Source organism: Vollenhovia emeryi, unplaced genomic scaffold (genome assembly GCF_000949405.1).
Source record: "Vollenhovia emeryi isolate VEMERY1.0 unplaced genomic scaffold, V.emery_V1.0 DF939153.1, whole genome shotgun sequence".
NCBI classification, from domain to species: Eukaryota; Metazoa; Arthropoda; class Insecta; order Hymenoptera; family Formicidae; genus Vollenhovia; species Vollenhovia emeryi.
This window is the reverse complement of record NW_011967213.1, coordinates 1,911,327-1,931,292: the sequence shown is the minus strand read 5'-3', so window position 1 is coordinate 1,931,292 and position 19,966 is coordinate 1,911,327. Positions and strand designations below refer to the sequence as shown.

The 19,966-nt window shown below is 39.9% G+C and overlaps 1 protein-coding gene across 9 annotated transcripts in view; it reads left to right on the top strand.

Annotated features, from left to right (window-relative positions):
- LOC105565376 (serine/threonine-protein kinase tricorner) overlaps positions 1-19,220 on the top strand; it is a 153,593-nt gene extending 134,373 nt beyond the window's left edge. For all 9 annotated transcript variants that reach the window (XM_012018517.1, XM_012018519.1, XM_012018511.1 and 6 more), the window contains 9 exons: positions 9,383-9,459; positions 11,548-11,781; positions 12,890-13,097; positions 13,194-13,311; positions 13,593-13,732; positions 13,827-14,027; positions 14,339-14,491; positions 14,589-14,747; positions 14,824-19,220. In XM_012018517.1, the coding sequence (XP_011873907.1) occupies positions 9,383-9,459; positions 11,548-11,781; positions 12,890-13,097; positions 13,194-13,311; positions 13,593-13,732; positions 13,827-14,027; positions 14,339-14,491; positions 14,589-14,747; positions 14,824-14,939 (1,406 nt within the window). In that variant the 3' untranslated portion in view covers positions 14,940-19,220. The remainder of the gene's footprint in view (positions 1-9,382; positions 9,460-11,547; positions 11,782-12,889; positions 13,098-13,193; positions 13,312-13,592; positions 13,733-13,826; positions 14,028-14,338; positions 14,492-14,588; positions 14,748-14,823) is intronic.
- Positions 19,221-19,966: the final 746 nt, after the last annotated feature.

The window sequence follows — 19,966 nt, the reverse complement described above, 5'->3', positions numbered from 1 at the left end:
GTGTAGGTCATTAAATCGACATATGCTCAATTTTTTGTCATTTTCCGTTTTTGAATGCTCTGCGTCATATTCCCGATGCTCCAAATTATAATTAGCTCATGAGTTGCGGTCAGACGCATCATCAACGTGCTCCAAAGTCATATTTTTTCAAACAGCAGCTCTTGGAGCACCCTTTTAATATATTCAAATGCCACAAGTATGTATACTACGCTTAATTTTTTAGCACATGTCGTATTTAATGATTACTTATATGACTTAGATTTTCGCCTCGGGTATCGACTTTGGACTTTAACTCTGTCGCCGTAGACCCTTTTGCGTTCATCTTCAGCGCAATAATAGAAAATACATAAAAATTAAAGTTACACACATTTAAAAGCGGAGCTTAGTCTGATTAACAATTTATCCAATACGGAGAGTTACGAGATTAAAATTAGCGATGTAAAGTTATTAATATTTCATTTCAAAACGCGCTGGCTCTTGTTCGCGTCTGCTCGCCGCTATTTTCGAGTGTCGTTGAAAATAGGCGACGGGCAAGTCGAGATCTCCGCCGATCTCGCCGATCTCCTCGCGCACCCGACGATTCGTCCGGTCGACCCGGCAAAAAGTGCAGTGACCGTTATTTACGGTTATCCTCAACTCCGAGCAAGTAGGTTGGTCGTGCGCATAAAGCGCGCACGCGATATGCCGCACGCGCTCCGCGAAAGACCGAGGGGATCGGCCCGTCGACTTTTTGCGCCGTGAAATCGATTTTCCGTATTCCCTCCGTCGCGAAAGAGAGTCGTGCGAAATCACGACCGCGTGAGAATCGTCACGCAACGAGCCGCCGATCCGAGGCGAAATGTAGGCCGGAATTGATTACTTTGAACAAATTCGGGAGGCACGACTGTTTGACCGTAAATGAAATTGAATGGGCGTGACACGTTCGACACGTTCATGTTTCAAATAATTAAAAAAAAACGCAGGTGAGAGGTGTGCGTTGTAATGAGAGAGAAGTAGATTTTATAATATGTTCCGCGCGACGCTTTACGAGGCGAGGGGGCTCGAAGAGAAATTAAGTGTTTTATGTCTCGTATTTCTTTATATGTAGAGCTTGCTGTACGGATTCAATCATTTTGAACCTTTTGCTGAGCAATATTAAAATTAAAATTGATGTTAATAGTTAAAACAGTTGAAGGTTAGTAGGGACAATGTGAGCCGTCACCTGAACGAAGCTGATAAATTACATAAATAAGTTCTAGTGTAAAATATATTATAAGATTGGTAACATTATGATACAAATTGAACGTTTTGGTCTACGCGTGTGACCCTCTTCAGCAGTACAATATCAAATATATAAACAATTGGACTATGATTTTTGCTAAACAGTTGCTAAATATTTGGAGATTTTTTCCTAACTTGAATCTCCTTACTTTTTAAAATGAAGAATATTTTTTACGCATTTCTGAGTACGACGTTGAATCTTATCTGATGATCTTCTTTACGGAGATGATGGACTTTGACGTACGTTTCACGTCATCTACGACGAATCCTCGTTAAGACTTCCTGATGACGTCGCTCTCTGCATACTTGCAGATTTGCAATGGGCAAACTAGATCTAATGGCTCGTAGGAGCGGTTCTGCGCGGCATTGTAATCCGCGATGCAATCAGCGAATGGCGTTATAACGGATTGTTGCGTGCGAAACGAATCGGCAAGTATGCATGCCGCAGCAGAGTTTGAAGCCGAAAATCGCGATGCAGACACGGAGAAATTTCAACGGTACGTTCGCCCTCGTGGCGCGATGTGTTGCCATGCGGATCTGGTGAATCGCGTGAATCGGAAAAATCGGAAATCGCCGGGAAATACAATCAATCGGGAAAATCATTTCGCCGTCGCGAAATGAAATCGCGTAAAGTTCGCGTGATTTGTCGTCGCGACGTATAATTTGATTGATGAACGAATAACGCGAGCCACACCGCGCGTAAGAGTTACGGTTCGAGGGAGAAGAGACTATCCATCGTGTCGGGTGCAGACAGCTTTGATCGCGCTCTGATGCCCTTTCCACACCTAAGGATGAGCCTGCTTGCGGCACATCCGACTCGAGAAGTTACACAGATGCTTTAATATGACCGTTACACTAAAGTGTGATTTTTGTATAATTTTCCTATGACTTTCATCGTCTTCTTATGTAGAAATGGCATCTGAGTTCATAACGGTCTCGATTTTTGCTCGTCTATCTGCACTCGACCAGTGGATCATCACGGAAAACAGTGAATATTCCGAGGGGTAAACCGCTGGTCAAAATCACGTACACCAGTGTCTATTAATGGGCGTTACTTTATCTTATCTTATTTTGTTTTATTGTATCTTGTTTTATCCTTTTTATTTTTTTAGATTCTTTATAATGTCCCAGGCAAGGCCAAATAACACCCACTAATGCCCAAGAGATGCCTATTAATGCCTAGTAAGGCCCGAAATCTGTACACCACAATGCTCTCGGCGGTTTAAATCTCGGAATGAATATTAATTATAATTCACTGATTCACAGTTACATAAGTATAGTACTGAATTATTCAGTGCTATAGAGAAAAGTTCCTTATTATGAGATAGGGGGGTTTCCGTTAAATTAATAGGCATGGTCTGTTGATTCCACCATGAATTTATTGCCCTTGAGGCGAAAATCGCGATGCTGTTAAATTCATTGCTACATCGTGTAATCGTTGCGCAAAAAGATTTGTGAACTTGGGTGTTGAAACCTCGAAATCTCTTTAGCTCTCTTTGCTAGTAATAAATAACAATAAATCAATTTTGGTCAACCTTAACTGGCAAGTGTTTCTACCCCTTTTTTTATTAATGTCTATCACATATTGTAGCGATTCATTAATGTATTCTCTGTATCGTACGAGGTTTTTAATCTCGATTTTTGATTGTACATTTTAGAAATTGCCTGAAAAGGACCAAAACCCACGGTCGAAACGTTGCTGTGTAATTTTTGAATTTATTGCACTACACTTGCCAGTTAAGGTCGACCGAAATTTATTTATTGGGTGCTGAAAACCCGCTCTCTGTCTCATATTAGAAACCTATTTCACAATAGAGGACTTTCCTTTACTTATAACTGTTTTCAGTGGTAATACATTGATTGACTTTTAGAGAGTGCTCACTCGAATGAGCCACAAGCGGGATCATTCTTGAATGCGGAAAGGGCATGACGGCATTGTCGCGGTGGCGATTGTTTGCGTAAGCCCGACGGCAAATACCGGGATTGTACGCGTCGGCAAAACGCCTCGCGGCCGCACAAATATCGGCGGTGGGCCGCGTCCGCCGTTATTGTTTAATAAGCGTCAAGGCTGAATGCCGACCGTGGCGTAAGTGCGCGACTTATTGCCAGATGCCGCCAAGTCAAACGCTGTCCCTATGATTCACCCACGCTTCGCTGCCGTTTAAGGACTCGCTTTACGGGCCCCCCCTGCGTTTCGCTTGGAGAACATGTGATTCTTTCTCCCGCTTCGCCGAGATCGCTGCGACGTGACGTCTCGATAATGGACCACGTCACGTCTTGCCAAAAATTCGAGCTCTGCACGTCCGTAATTAAGGAAACCTTTCGATTGTTAATTTTCAACATCTCGAATTCTCTTGTTCTCTTACTCGCACCGTATGAATGTAACTTGCACAATCGTTAATTTTTTATTTACGACTTTTATTTTAACTTAATCTTCAAATCGCCGAGGAAAAGTGACGCAAATCAAATTTGTAGAATAGAAAGCTATCTCTTGACATTATTCTCAGCCGCTGCCTCGGCTATTTCTAAACATTTTTATTCGCCATTTATAGCGAAAACAGCAATTCGCGACAGATGAAAAATGAAAAGGCGCGGTTAAGTAATAATTTACGTTTCGCGAAACGCATGCTTGCCTTTATCGCCGCTTAATAATATTCCCTCTATGCTGTCAAACATTTTTGTATGCCACCTGATATTCAGTCCCCAGCAACCCGTTGACGTTTGTAAAGTTCCCCGGCAGAATGGATAATTTCATGGTGGCGTGTAATCGGGCAGGATCTCTCGATCGTGATTAATTCTTGATACGCGGGTGGCGTATGAGCACGATGTATGCGTGATCCCGCGTACACGTGTGCCTCGGGAAAACGCGTCACAGAGTTTGTTTACATGTTCTACAACTCGCGTTACTCGTGCGGCAGCAATTAATAGACATCCATCCCGTCGCTTAACGTGAATTACATCAAACGCGCGATAGAGCCGTCCTGAAACGTGCACGGATTCGTGCATACGTACGTGTTGATTTTCAGCGAATCCGGAAGGTTTTTACGTGGAAACTGTGGGATGACACCTGAAGCTGTTATATCAACTCCACTGACCCTGTCATTTGTGGCGTTCACGTACTCTCTAAACGTCAATCAGTGGATTATCACTGAAAACAATGAATAGTCACTGATTTACAGTTACGAGTATACCGCTGTAATATACTTATAACTGCACTGAAAAAAATTTCTGGTTGAATATGGACGAATCAGATAATTCCTTTAGGATTTACCAGAATTCCTTTAGGATTTACCAGAATTTCCTGTTTAGGATTTACCAGAATTCCTTTAGGATTTACCAGAATTTCTGTAGGATTACAGGAAATTCTGGTAAATCCTAAAGGAATTCTGGTAAATCCTAAAGGAATTATCTGATTCGTCCATATTCAACCAGAAATTTTTTTCAGTGTGCGAATCAGTGACTATTCACTGTTTTCAGTGAGAATTCACTGATTGACTTTTAGAGAGTACGCACCAGGGAAAAGATCTTGGTTGCTGCGTCGGTTGCCTTTATCGATAATGACGAACGGCTAAACGAAAGATAGAATTTTGTAACGATTAAGAAGTTATGTATTTGTCAAAATTATTATTTGTTTTATCTTTGTTCACGCAAATAATTCCCTGGTGCTTACGTATGCTTCATGTATTTAAATCTAATCTACAATGTGCCCTTTGCATCCAGAAGCATTCTATTTCGTAGCCAATAAATACGTTTGAAAAATTTGTGAAAGTTGATAAATTGTACAATCATACTGTGTCGACAAATGTTTTAGACGTTTTGACTTGCTTATGTAAGGATGTTTCTAGACGCAGAGAGCACATTGTAGATGCGGCTTTAATGTGAGAGCGGAGAAAATAACGAAAATGGCAGCAACTGTTTAGGAATGAAAGCTTAAATGAGTTGAGCGGTTTCAGTGCGAATTCAGCTGTCACTCGAATGCCTTTTCTAGATCAATCTTTCTCATACGAATAGACTCCTACTCTTTCACACTTGTCGACGCGTATCTATTCGGAACCAGAACAATCAATATCACTTTACGACATGAAAGCAGAAAGACAAATGTCACATGTCCGTACACACGATATTAGTCAGACCTGTGGGCTTCAGGAAAATATCGTACAGTAATTTAATGTACAGTCTTATTCATTAATATGCCTGGACCTCAATTTTATTAGGATTCACACTTTCGTAATCTTTATTCCTATCTACACATCGATCTTTCAGGCTGTAGTTGACACAGCTTCTATAGAAGTCTGTGGTAATACACACATGATGCAGCCTAAAACTCAGTGATTTGTGCAGATGAGAAAAATGATGAGAAAAATGCAGGTTCTGGCATTAATAAATAAGACTGTACATGTCATATACGCGTCCAATAGTTCTTTTTTTTTTAAGAATGATATTAATCGTTTCAGTTACATTTCATAAGAAAGCCACAAAACAAAATGAGACAAATTAACCGGGCAAGCACACACACAAATAAGTCTCTACTTTCAGTTGAATATATTCTGTCCTGAGTCCGTTAGCAACGTATCACGCAACGATGATTAATACGATGTCCGAGATAATTAACGTCTAGTGCAGTTACGATAGCGCGATATTCCTGACAGGCGCGTCTAATCAACGCTCATAAAATGAACCGCAAGGGGAAATCCTTGTATGTAGGTCCAACCCGTGCTGCAGCTCGGGCCATCGAACCTTTCTCCGCTGCATTGCGGGCGAATTCGTGTATTAATGCGAAAAAGAAATTGTGTTGACTTTCGTTAATTCTCCCGCTTGCGCCGGTTTAGTTATTTAACAATCGTCTCCCCCCAGTTCCAAAATGCGAGCGCAGAAGGAAATAAATAATCGGAAGGTAGTAAATAATCGGTGAACAGGTTTTCTAATGTGTACACCAATATATTTACACGCATAAAACGCACTATAAATAAGATGTACATGAATTATTAACGAACGACTCTATATCGCATTTTAATTGCCTTCGTGCATCGTATAATGCTCCGCGTCTTACACGCGGAACTAATGTCCTTAATTGTTTCGTAACGTTGCAGAATCAATACCACTTGCCAAGTATCGCTGATCCTATTAAATTGAGTATCGAAACAAATAGATGCGCTACAGATTAACGCAAATTAGCACTTTGCCATTACATCGACAAAGCCTATAGTGTATCAAATGATCGTTAAGGTAACGAAGTTTACACGCGACAAAATCTCTCTCTCTCTCTCTCTCTCTCTCTCTCTCTCTCTCTCTCTCTCTCTCTCTCTCTCTCACACACACACACACACACACACACACACACATTAAAATAAATAACGTAATTAAAATCGTATCTTTTGATTGCAATAAGGAAAGATTTTTTGCAGCCGAGAGTATACCTGGGAGTCGCGATTTTCCTAGTGTCGCGAATATTTATACGAATGAAATTTCTGTAAGTGACTCACATTGCGGTGCTGTCATTGCGGAAGCGTAATGCCGACGAGTTTACATGCAACTTTTATAAAAGGAAACACTCCACAAGTTGCGCCCAACGGAACGGATCTTCTTGCGCCTCGTTGTAGCTCTGTACCTGCAGCGCATGATTGCGTAATAATGATTCATTCGATGACACCACGCGGTGTCCTCGAAATGAACGCCCCTCATGAAGAACCATCATTTGCGTTATGGTAAACACACTTGTCGTCCGGTTGCGAAATGTGCCGTTCTTTTAAGCCGGACGAGAGATTTGTCGCTCCATCAGTCAGGCTGATAACGTAATGATGCTTCCGCCGGTGCTTTAAATATATTCAATGAGGACTCGCCCTGTCTTGAAAGATTTCTTTGCAAATTTCATAAGCGTTTCTTTTCGAAATATCTTGACTAACACACCTTATTTGCCGTTTTACTTTCAAAAGCATAAAAAATATTACAGCTGTGTGTACAATAACATATTAATATCATTAATCGCGTTAAAAGATACCTCTGTGAACCTGACAACTGACTTTTCGAAAAAAAAATTTTAAATAGCGGAAATGGTAGCGTTTGTAGAAAAAGATTATCAAAATATGAAATTTTACGTATAAAATGTGATAACTCTCGCATCTTTCTTATTCACTTTGTTCACTTTAAACTGTTCTAGATGTGATCATAATTCTTCATTATTTAAAGCCGCGATATATGGCGAGTTAGAATAATAGCATCACAGCGTAATTACAAATTAACATCTGTTGTAAAGCTCTTCGTGCGGTTGGCGGTTGTTATTTCAAATATTTTACACGCGGTTGTAAATGTATCTGCACATTATGCAGCATTATAAAACGCACAATTAACAAAGGGCCTTTCATCCGAGTATCCCTTTGAGTCACGCGAGGGACTTTGTTGTGGAGCAGCAAGTTGTAATTGGGTCGCCCTGAGCACCTGTCATCAGCCACTTAATCCTGAATTGCAAAGGAAAACGGGTTAGTGTAGAAAGTGTCAAAGGAAAATGTGGTTTAGTGTAGAAACAATGTATTATATGCGTAACGTGTTAAATAGAACCGCAATGAAACATATTTCACCGATTTTCCTCACGTTTGGAACGCAATATACAGTATTCATGTGAAGTGCTCGATAGTAAGTTTTCTCTAATGGAAATGAAATGGAAGATGTAAGAATATTTTCTATTTTCATAAAATTATCATTACAATTAATGGCTGATTAATTAACATATAATATTTATTTGAAACGTCTGATAATATGTTTTCTCCAATAACAATGAAATAAAAAATATAAGAATATGCTGTTTTCGTCAAATTATAATCACTATTAGTAGTAGGATAATTAATTAATAGGAATATTTTCTTAAGTCGTAATTGTGTAATTACTTTATTAACATTAATTGCATTGTAACAATCCCAGGATAAATAAGACACAGATACAGTATGCTTTTATATAAAATTAAAGTTTTAAACATTTAATAGTCAGAGTCTAGTCTAATTATCAGAGCCTAGACTCGTGTCCAATTCTTTATAGTTACGTTTAGAGTAAAAAATTTTTTTACAAACTACTAACGTAAAACACAAGACGATTTGTATAATTATTCGGTATGGAAAATCTCTCGGGAGTTGTGCTCGGAATATTTATTTTGCCATACTGAATGTTGGCGTCACACGCTCTGTCACAAAAAGAGTTAATGTTGCAGAAGAGGGTGACTCATTAAAATCGCTCAAATAATTATATGACGGACGTTTTCACTTTTTCCACGCGTCGGCCTTCGAATGGAAATATGCGGTCCAAGCTTACGATAGCCTCGGGACAATTTGCTCATAATGCGCATTTATAATCCTCCGTCATCTTTTGTGGGTGTAACTTCGGTTTTTTTCTTGCCTCTAAAAAGACAGCGACGTTCATTGGCAGTGTAACATTATTGTGTAACGCGTGCAGTGCAGGGCGAATTCTTCGTACAAAACTTTACCTCGAGCGTGACGATCGGAGATGGAGTGTCTTAAGTGTGTTCAGCGTCGATATTCCAATAATGGTGATAACGATAAAAGTTTCTAGTTTCATCAAATTTTCTTTTTTTTCCCCTAAAATGTCAGCAGAACTACTTTGTAAAGTATAAGAAACTAAATCGATACGACAAAACGTCTTCAAATGCTCCGTAATAGTTTGTTTCTGTTAAAATGCGAAACATATGTACTTACAGGAGAAAATACAGAAATATATGAAATAGAATTTTAAATTTAAGCTGCTAGTAGGATTTTCAGAAAAATATAAAACTTAATGTATCACTGAAAATGTAAAACATGAACCATGAATGTAAATGGCTCCAAGTTACAACGAATGTCTCGTATATTTCCACTTTTCTGTTTACAAAACAAAAATATTAAGTATTACAGATATATTTATTTTTTGACAATGTCTGTTGCAGTGGTACAAAAATAGCTGGTATTTCGCTCGAGACGTTAAAGTTCGTTTAACGTATTATCTGGTCAATTTTGCAAGGGTGCCGTTTGCCTTTTAATTCGTTCAAGCGACATTTTCATTGAGTGTAGTTGCGTTAGGAGACATTAACTCTCTGGAGACTGATGACACTGAATGACCCCTTTTCTTGTGCTCGTTGCAGGGGTGCTGGAGATGGCGGCTACCGAGAGCACGATCCGATTTAGCGGCCACACGTTGGACAAAGCGACCAAGGCCAAGGTGAGTTCGGATTTAGTTTCAACTGATTATTCCATTAAGATAGGATCATAAGCTCTCTGCATTCATTCGGAATAAATGACTCAATATACAGAATATCGTAAAACTTTGACCCGATTGTATCAAGATGGTGTGTTCCAATTAATTTTGAAGATATTTCTTTACGATAATAATTGTCGCGCAAATAAAATATTAGACATTCAATAATTTCATAAGAAGCTTGTGTTATTTAAGATTGAGTGACGGTACGATTGTAGTCTCTTTGAATTAATACATTTTTGAATCTGTCATTTTGCTAAGACTCTTCAATTTTTTCGCATTTAAATAACACTGCAAACACATACATCAGTACCTTAAATATTCGATGACGAAGGGCACGTAAACCGATTAAACTTTCTCACCAACTTTCGTACTTCGACGCGAGGGAACTTGTATGACAAACACGTTACATAATGTAGTATAGTGATTGAACTACTTCATGAACACAGCTCCCATATCTTAACAAATCTTTAATCTGATCACGGACCTGCCGTACGGTCAACCGGTTAAAAGAACGGTAAGAGAAGTCGGTGGAAGAGTTATTACATCATAGCTGATAATTTAATATTCGCGCCTTCTCAATTGTCATTACTCGGCGAAGAACCTTGAATGTCCAGGTACATTTGTATGAGCGAGAAATGTGGGTCAACGCCGGAACAATTTTAACCGGCGTACGTAGAGGTAATGTCGACGAACTGTGTTGCTAATTAATGGTCGCCGTTTTAACAAGAGATGGGCATTGCGATATTCTATATCATCCCGCGTGGTTGGATTTAATCTATCGGCCGCTATTCAGGATTACAGTTAATAACGTAATAAATTTGCAATTCCGTCTGTTGACTGTATTATGACGAGTAAAATTACGAATGTACGGATAATTTCTATTTACGATGCCACTTCTGTGAATCTCGTGAAACACGAGACTTTGAGAGAAATGCGTATTTACATTTCACGAAGGACACACATTTCGGCTAGTGCAAGTGTACATATATATGTGAATGTTTTATTGCTAGAAAAAATGTATTGGCAATTAGAAAATTCTTTGTCTTATTACTCGGCTCTGAGAGTATTAGGCTTAAATAAAATGTTGGTTGCGAACTAATACTCGGAATTAATCGTGCCGTATTGCTCGTCGAATTGCGAAAGTTTCCGCTCAATTTGAAACGCTTCTTGCTTAATAACCACATATGCTTTCTTGGGAAAAAAAATTAACCGAAAGTTAGCCAATTCTTCTCATTAATTACTGCGTAACACTAATTACCGCGCGATTACTCAACGTTCGTCGGCGCTGCCGACAATGCTCGACAATTTCGTTAACAACAATTGTTGACCGTTGCAAGAAAGTTGCCCGTGTCAGCGTGTCTGCGCGAGCTTTTAGGGTGAAGAGGGTTGCTACAGGTTTGGAGAACTGCGAAAAACCCGAAAGAGTCGAGGAAACTAGAAACGGAGAAAATTGCAAAAAAATCGCTGGTATTCGACGCTCCGGAAATGAGATCACGAATTACGTAATTAATAACGTATTTACAGAAAATTTTTAAGTGCTGTTTGACGAGGATAATTAAACATGCTGACTCTTCCTCCGTCTTTTATATCGCTTTCATTTCGTTTCACTTACTTCGCGTCCGCTTTTCTTGAAGCATGAATTTTAATTTGCATCACAATCTCAAATATTTACGCCAACCGAAGACGGAAATGTAATTAAAATAGAATTTTCATCCCCCACAGTTGAAATTTCGATGTGAAAAGGTGGCAGTTCGCCGAGAGAAAATTTCAGAACTTGTTCCAGTCTCCGTCTCCGCGCGGCTGCCCCGGCGAAAAGTAACGCCGGCTCCGAAACGTCTCGCGACGTCGAGCGCGAACCCGATCTCGGGGAGCATAATAATCGCGCCGGTCGTGGGTAACCAGCGGAAGTGGTTTTGTCGTGCGCGTGATAAAAACGTTATCGATCGCATTACGTCGAGCCCTCGAGCGATATCGCGGGAAGAAGAGGATCGTGCGAGCTTGGTTGTGCGCGATGATAATCGGGGCGTCTCGCATTTTGCCTTTTTCCAGGTAACGCTGGAGAACTACTACAGCAATCTGATAGCGCAGCACATCGAGCGGAAGCAGAGGCTGGCGAAGCTCGAGGAGTCCCTCAAGGATGAGGGCCTCTCGGAGCAGCAGAAGCAGGAGAAGAGGCTGCAGCATGCCCAGAAGGAGACCGAGTTCCTCCGGCTGAAGCGGTCCAGGCTCGGCGTCGAGGATTTCGAGCCTCTCAAGGTCATTGGCAGGGGAGCATTCGGCGAGGTGAGGATCGATAGCCGATGTATGACGGCTAATGAACGAACGAGTCGGGATAGTGGGCCGTTGGTTTAATTGCGCTCGATTGACGGCCTGATACGAGGCATTGTAGAACGAGGCTTCTTCTGCGATGTGATGAGAACGACGAGTCGTAATCGGCGTATAATTTATCGCCTTTCCACGCGGTTCGCAAGTAGTTTGCGTTAATTTTAAAGGAAGAAAATAACGCGACTCTTTCTTCAAATGCGATTACGTCTTACACCCTTAAGCGTGTATCGCCAAAAATTGGAGGTACACGTTAAAATAAAAAGTATACGTAATTATGAGGTACATAAAAATCCACTGAAATACGAGGGAAGATGGTACAATTTTTTAAGTACAATTGAGCTTTGAGTTACATGCTGATAGAAGATATTTTTCCCGCTATATTAGCACGAGGTACAAGATATATGAGGTAATAATGAATGTACAACGATCAGTTGGAGGTATCGCTCGAGGTACCGTCTATAAATTCACGGTACATACCTACATTTTTATTTTAACGTGTACCTCGAATTTGGCGGTACTACGCGATACAAGATTAAGAGTGTACGTGCATTTTTATATTTTGTCGGTGGTTGGTTTTTTAGTTTTTTTTTCATTCTGATATTTGTGATACGTTTTTGTTACAACAAACAGGTATCCGAATTTCATAAACGCGAATATTAGGTAACGGATATTATCGAACGTCCTCGTTTTGTCGAGGAGGATAAATTTTTAATGCTCTCTTACAAATGACATCTTAAATGACATGCTCATCGTATGTGTGCCATATGTAAATTGTTCACGACGCTTTAACGTTAAAAACAAGGATCGACCTCTGCTTACGGTTGTAATAATTGCGATAATAACGGAAATACGCGAGAGGCTCTCTCTCTCAGGCGGTAGTCACGTCCAGGAGAGAGCGAAATTTTCTCATTACTTCTCAGAAGAAGTAGCGTTTCGCCTCGCATCGCGGAGCAAGTGGAATCCCTTTCGTAAAGTTCGAGATTGGACGGGAGAACGCTCTTAATCGCTCGCGACGGAAGCCCGCCGGCATTCTCACTCAATACACGCTGTTCTGTGGCACGAACAGGTGAGACTCGTGCAGAAAAAGGACACTGGACACGTGTACGCGATGAAGATCCTCCGGAAGGCGGATATGCTTGAGAAGGAGCAAGTCGCGCACGTCAGAGCGGAGAGGGACGTTCTCGTGGAAGCGGACCATCAGTGGGTCGTAAAGATGTACTACAGTTTCCAGGATCCTATAAATCTCTATCTAATAATGGAGTTTCTTCCCGGCGGTAAGTCCCTGTTATCGATCCTCGTGACCGAGGGCTGAAAAAAAAGGGAAGCGCCTCCTTGAGCGTCGCGAATAACTCGAGCGGGATGAATTTCAGGTGACATGATGACGCTGCTCATGAAGAAGGACACGCTTTCCGAGGAGTGCACGCAATTTTATATTTCCGAAACGGCGTTAGCGATCGATTCCATACACAAATTAGGTTTTATTCATAGGTACGTTTGTGCGGCTCCGCTTTTTAACGAGTAATGAAATTGCGTTAAAGTGATTAAATGAAACTCAGCTGTATCACAAGTCATTCATTTCAGACTTTTTAAAGTCTTTTCTGCGTTAAATATATTTGCGGGTGTCGTTTCGTGGTACATTTTTTAATTCAAGGTATAATCGAATGCTTTGAGCTTTTGAATTCTATAATTTTATCTGCATTTAATTATGTAATTTTTATATACGTTATACAATAAACAATTGCTTGTATTAATTTATCTGTATTTTGCAGAGACATCAAGCCGGACAACCTGTTGCTGGATGCACGGGGCCACATAAAACTTTCTGATTTTGGGCTGTGCACGGGTTTGAAGAAATCACACAGGACCGATTTCTACCGAGACCTGAGTCAAGCGAAACCTTCCGATTTCAGTAAGTGACGACGACGTGTCTCGCACGTGTCAAAGAGAAACGTTTACGTAATTGTTGGTTTATGATCTAACTGATGCCTCTGTTTCTTACACAGTGACATCATGCGGGAGTGGAAGCGGCGGCGCGATGGACAGCAAAAGGAGAGCCGAGAGCTGGAAAAGGAACAGGAGAGCGCTGGCTTACAGCACGGTAGGCACTCCGGATTACATCGCACCGGAAGTGTTTCTGCAAACAGGTTACGGACCGGCTTGCGATTGTTGGTCCCTGGGAGTTATCATGTACGAGATGCTTATAGGTACGATGCCTTGCGTATTGTCTTTAAATTTATTCGTAATTAATCAATTGTTTAAGAAATAATAGCTACATAATTGCCCTTGTATTCATTTATTAATTAGTCTTAGTTGTTTCAAAAGTTACTCTTTTAGCACATAAAAGCACTTCTTTGTTATGTATTACTCTAATGTAAGTGTATTATTACACATTATATACAAACGTGTAGTAATATTGATCGCAAGATAACTTTAAAGGCTAAACATTGATGTAATAAACGTTTTGAAAATTAATCTATATTAAAGATACTAGTTAATAATGACATAACTATTTCAGGATATCCACCATTCTGTAGTGAGAATCCACAGGAGACGTATAGAAAAGTAATGAATTGGCGAGAAACGTTAGTCTTCCCGCCGGAAGTTCCCATTAGCGAAGAGGCTAAAGATACCATTATCAGATTTTGCTGCGAAGCCGATAGAAGATTAGGTAAATTTCTATTTCGGAATTAAGATAAAAAGAATGTCTTTCACGGAGATAAATCTAATTGGGGAAACTAATCTTTATCGCGACGCTTGTCTCGTAGGGGCGCAAAGAGGCATCGAGGAGCTCAAGTTAGCGCCCTTCTTCCGCGGTGTCGATTGGGAGCACATCAGGGAAAGACCAGCCGCCATACCGGTCGAGGTGCGTTCCATCGACGACACGTCGAACTTCGACGAATTTCCAGACGTGAAATTAGAGATACGTACGTATACTTTTTTCCTGTGTTATTGTCATTGCATCCAGCAGCTTCTAAAACGCACGTTTTTGCCTCGTTACAGCGTCCGCGCCGATGCCACAGGACGGCGAGGTAATATACAAGGACTGGGTATTTATTAATTACACCTTCAAGCGCTTCGAGGGTCTGACACAACGAGGCACACCGACCAAGAAATAGCAACCCCTCACTTCCTGCACGATCAACAGCGCCGTCGTCAATCAGCAGCCAGCTGACGTGATCGAAATTCCGGCCTTGGTACATCATCCTCATCCGCCGTCGTCGACGGCAATGGTGTCGCGTACGACGGACGGTTGACCTGTCTCTTGAGCGCGGTTCAAGTATCGGACACAAGTCATTCTTATTTGTATATACGTGATGACCACGGATTGTCATGAATACGCGCGGTGTCAATCACGGATATCGACAGTCGCGTGCGGGGCGACGACGAGTCAACCAAGCGGACAGGCGGGCGGATGTGGGAGAGTATAGGCGATAAAGGTGCACAATACACGAATACCGCACGCCTCAACGCGTGCGCCGATAACGCGCGATAAGGCGATGCGAGCGAAGTCTTTCGTTGCGTGACTCACGGTGATCCTCGTATGTGTCCCCGTCGAGAAGCATTAAATTCATTAATCTTGTCGTGCCGCGGAGGAGGCGTTTTGTGCGAAGCGTAGCATAATAAGCTCTCTGTGGTAATGGTATTAAACAGAAACGATTGGAGAGAGCCTCGGTCCCGTGATCCTCACGTACTTCTTGTTTACCTACGCGACGCGCGTCTCAACCAAATTTTATCGCACGAAATACAATTTGTCGAACGCTCGGCTAAGCTCTCGAATCAAGCTCTCTCTTTTTCTCTGTTCAAACGTTGTATTTATAATTGACACTCTCTGTGATATATGAAGTTGTTGAAAATATCTGCTATCCTCGGACCTTTTTGTCTGTTAGCGGATGCTACGCTTTTATTAATGTTGTGTATATATATATGTGATTAATCGTATTTCGATATGTCTTGAAAATTTAAAAGTTGTTGCGATGGAATTTTATAATATTATGTATTTTTGCGCTACTTTTGAGAGCTTAGGTCCGTTCGCGAAACTACGGGAATTATTGACAGAATTAATGACGTACGCGCGAAGCTTTTCATATGTAAAACAATAATATATATAGTATTTTCCATGTTTTATCATTACACGACTTCAGCATTGTGTAATGATACACCTTCGGTACCGAGTCTCTCTCCCTTTCTTTTTTATTTCTCTCTCTTTCTCTTGTAAGGCAATAATAAACATTTAGCCGTGTCTGAATACACGATAAAGGATGCTAGGCTTTAAAAGATACCGTAAAAAGGCGTAAGAAGGGAGAAAGAAAGATTACACTTGTAAGATTCAGGGCTCCTTCGTTGCCTTATTAAGGTTCCTAACAGACAGCCCAACAAATCCGTACGTTTAAACGAAAGAGATGAGCCAGACATGCCACTTCTTCGATGAAAAACGATAAGGAAATGAGGCGGTGTGTTGCGACGATGTGTAGAAAATCGTGCACGCACGCCCGTGTATTTTAACACTCGATGGAACCGGATACCTTTTCTTTCGATTGCACTGTGAACAATTTTACGATATATATTTCGTAGTTTTGCTGACAACCAGGGCACCTTGGTAATAAAATAGCGTAATAACGATAAAGACTAGGTAACACTTAAGATAACAAACATACATACACACAGAAGTACCTATACATGAAACAAAGGAAATGCACGCGTACGCATTTGAAACGTAATTGCGTTTTGGATAATATACATAGTACATGTATAAAAAAAAAAGAAATTTTCTCAACGCTCCTTCCACGTAACGTTCCGGCGTGTCTCCACTTAATAATCACGCAATCACGCTGTACATTCGACGAAGAGATTAGTTTCGTACGACTACTCCGCCTGCGTATGTATCTTAACGCCGTTTACTGAATGAAGTCTCCAGGTAGTTTAAATAAAGCAGAGAGCGCCTAGATTACGGTGTACTACCAGTTATAAGCCAGTAATTTAAACAAAGAGAAAAAAAGAAAAGAAAATCACTCGCAAATAAAGCTAGTAGAAAAAAGAAAGGAGAACTATTTTCTGCACTATGCTAGGAGTTAAATTGACGACGAGTGTAACGTAAGCGGGAAAGTTAGGGAGCTACGGAATACTTTTAGTCTCTCTTTGTCGCCATTGAGTACAGATGCTCTGACGTCCATGCTACTAAGTAAAGAAAGGAAAATAAAAACGAAGAAGCGATCGCAATTTATTTATTTAAAGAGAAAGTCTAAATAAATGATACAACAATAGCCACGAGATGCCTTTGACGCAACAAGTTTCGGTGCCCTGGAACAGTGCATATATAAATAATATAAGTATATATGTAAAAAAGTATATATATATATATACATAGAGATACCTTTTAGCAAAGAGAGAAGGAAGTGTAATATGCGCTAAATTTAGGTGTTGAATTATAGGTGTGCTCCGAATTCGAAGTCAGGTGGGTGTACATTTTTCTCTTATTTTTTTCCGAAAGCGAGAGAGGGAACGAACGTATTATAATATAGCGGAGAGTGGTGACGAGATGTATGTACGCACGTATCGAGTTATTACACATTTGATGTAAAACGTAATTCTGAGGGCACGTGAGAGGGAAATCTCTAAGTAGACTTAACGGTATTTGATTGTCGATGTACACTGTAAATACTGACGAGGCAACTAAATATTATTAAGAGCAAGGCAGTTTGAGCTCCGGTGTTTAATTGGTTACCGCTGTACTGCCATCCTCGACTTTTTATTATTGTATATCGCGCATGATGAATCGCATTACGGGTGTGTTAAACGTACGGTATATCATCCAATCTCACGTTTTTTCTCGTGTTTACGCTAGTGTTCTTATCATTGTACGAATACTGATTAGTTGTTAATTTTACGGTTAATTTAAATGAAAGAAACCGCGATAGATCTCTCCTAGCTAATTCGTACTAATTAGTTATTAAGTTACTTTTTTTCGGCGAGGAACTCTTTTATTATTCTCTTCTTTTTCCTTTTGTCGTTTCTCTCGTCGAATAGAAATCGCTTTCGATGATCACATGTCCGAAGGTTTTGCTTCCTACATTCGCGTCTTCAGTCTCTCTCGTCGTAGCTGTCATCTTTTCGAGTCCGTTTATGTGATTCCTTTCTGTCACGATACGTAGGATTCTCGGATTATGTAATATTATACATATACGATTAATCACACGCACACGCACGTATATCGGCCGCATGTATCAAAGCGGAACAATTATTTTTTGGCGTTCAAATATCAAGAGGAACCGTCTTTTCGGTTGTTTAATATCGATACGTTTTATGCCTGGATGAGTAATGTTTCAAAATTACAAATATTGATATCACCGGTGGAAATTGGCGCATGATTATTTTAGAAAGACTTTTGCTGAAACCTGTCGAGAGAGACACGAAATTCTTTCACAAAGATGAAGCTCTTTCCACTGAAGAATACATAATTAGTATCGAGTATTAACACGGTCTATAAAAATAATCATGAATGAAATAAGTGATACAAAACCATTCTCTTAATATTAGACAAAGTTGGCTGAGATTCAATTCTTTTATTGTCTCCTGTTTCCAGACATAGACAGAATTCATATTTTGCTAAAAATAAACTTTGATGGACGCACTAATCTGGAGCAGGTGAATTTCAAAACGAACCGGCGATGTACATTGTGTTAATATTGTGTTAATACAATGTTGGCAATGTATTACATATTTCGCTGTTGCAATTTAATCTCAAACGATAAAAAACTGTTTTATTAAAATTACACGTTTTTTGAGCATCTAAAACTGCAAAGATTAGTGTCGCCAATTTGATGATATAAAAGTCGCTCTTCGGATGACTCGTTTATCATGGAATCTATTGTATTCTGCACATTGCTCATCCGGGATCAAGGAGGATCACGCGCGATGACGATCCTTCGATTGCCCCGTGCGCGAAATAACGATTTGCGCAAAGAGAGTGCTCTTGGATAAATATTTCGTTGCGCTTATCATTTTACAACGCGCAAGATCTAGAACTGCGGATTGAGGCGTGACGAAGCCTAAGAAGAAAGCGTTCCCGTATTTGAATTGAGAATGATATAATAAATTACAAAAGAGAATTTTTGAAAGAACTTTTTCTGGACTTTCAACAGAAAGCAATGAGAAAGTTAAAAATTTTTAGTTAATGACTTAGCGTAAATTACATATTTAAATTAGCGCAAGTTAAATTTCTACGGTTTAAATATGTAACTTCTGCTAAGTTATTAATTATAAATATCAAATAGCTATTGTGTTTATTTGGACTACGATGATTGTAGAAAAATATCTATAGAAAATATTAGAATTACATCAGATTTGTATCATAAGCAGACAGCTTGTGTTCAACATAAAAAACCGACATCTAAACTCGACGTCGCGATTATTTTTTCAGAACTTAACCTTTTCCTTACATTTTATTCTATCGTACTGTCGCGTTTCATTGCGTCTCATCCGTGTTCTACGCAAACCGTTAGGTCGCGTGTGAGCCACTTAATATCGTCCCGATGCGTATTGCCGAAGAACCGAAATAATATCAGCGCATCTTCGCTCGGGAGTAACGAAAACGAGTACGTGTGTTGCGACAATCGTGTAAGCCAAACAAAATTTTTATTCGGAGATACGAGTGTTATCTGTCACTGTAACCGCGCGAATGTTCCGTAACAGCGCGGCTTGATTCATTTCATTGTTTTGTACAGCGATTTAGCCGAATTTTATAAGCCGGATTTAGTATAGCGTTATTAAGTAGAAGTTCTTCATGATTAATCCCGTTCAAGCGTAGCGATAGTGAACTCTTAGACATGGCCAGTCCCGCGCGTCGTAAATCTACGGTGACTAGATAACATTGTCGTGGTACATGTGAGTGCAATGATGCTGCTCGTCTTGAATTTTTAATATAACAAAGAAATAGAGTCCCATTTTCTGAAAATAAACGCTTGCTTTAAATAAATAAATAAATATATATATTTATATTTATATAAATTATGAAATAATCTATAAAACAGTTGAATGCTTATTTAATTTAAATTTATCATTATTATTAATCAATATTAATTTACTCTTCAAACGAGTTCTTTAATATTTACCATAAATAAAAATTTACTCAGATTTAATAATCTAG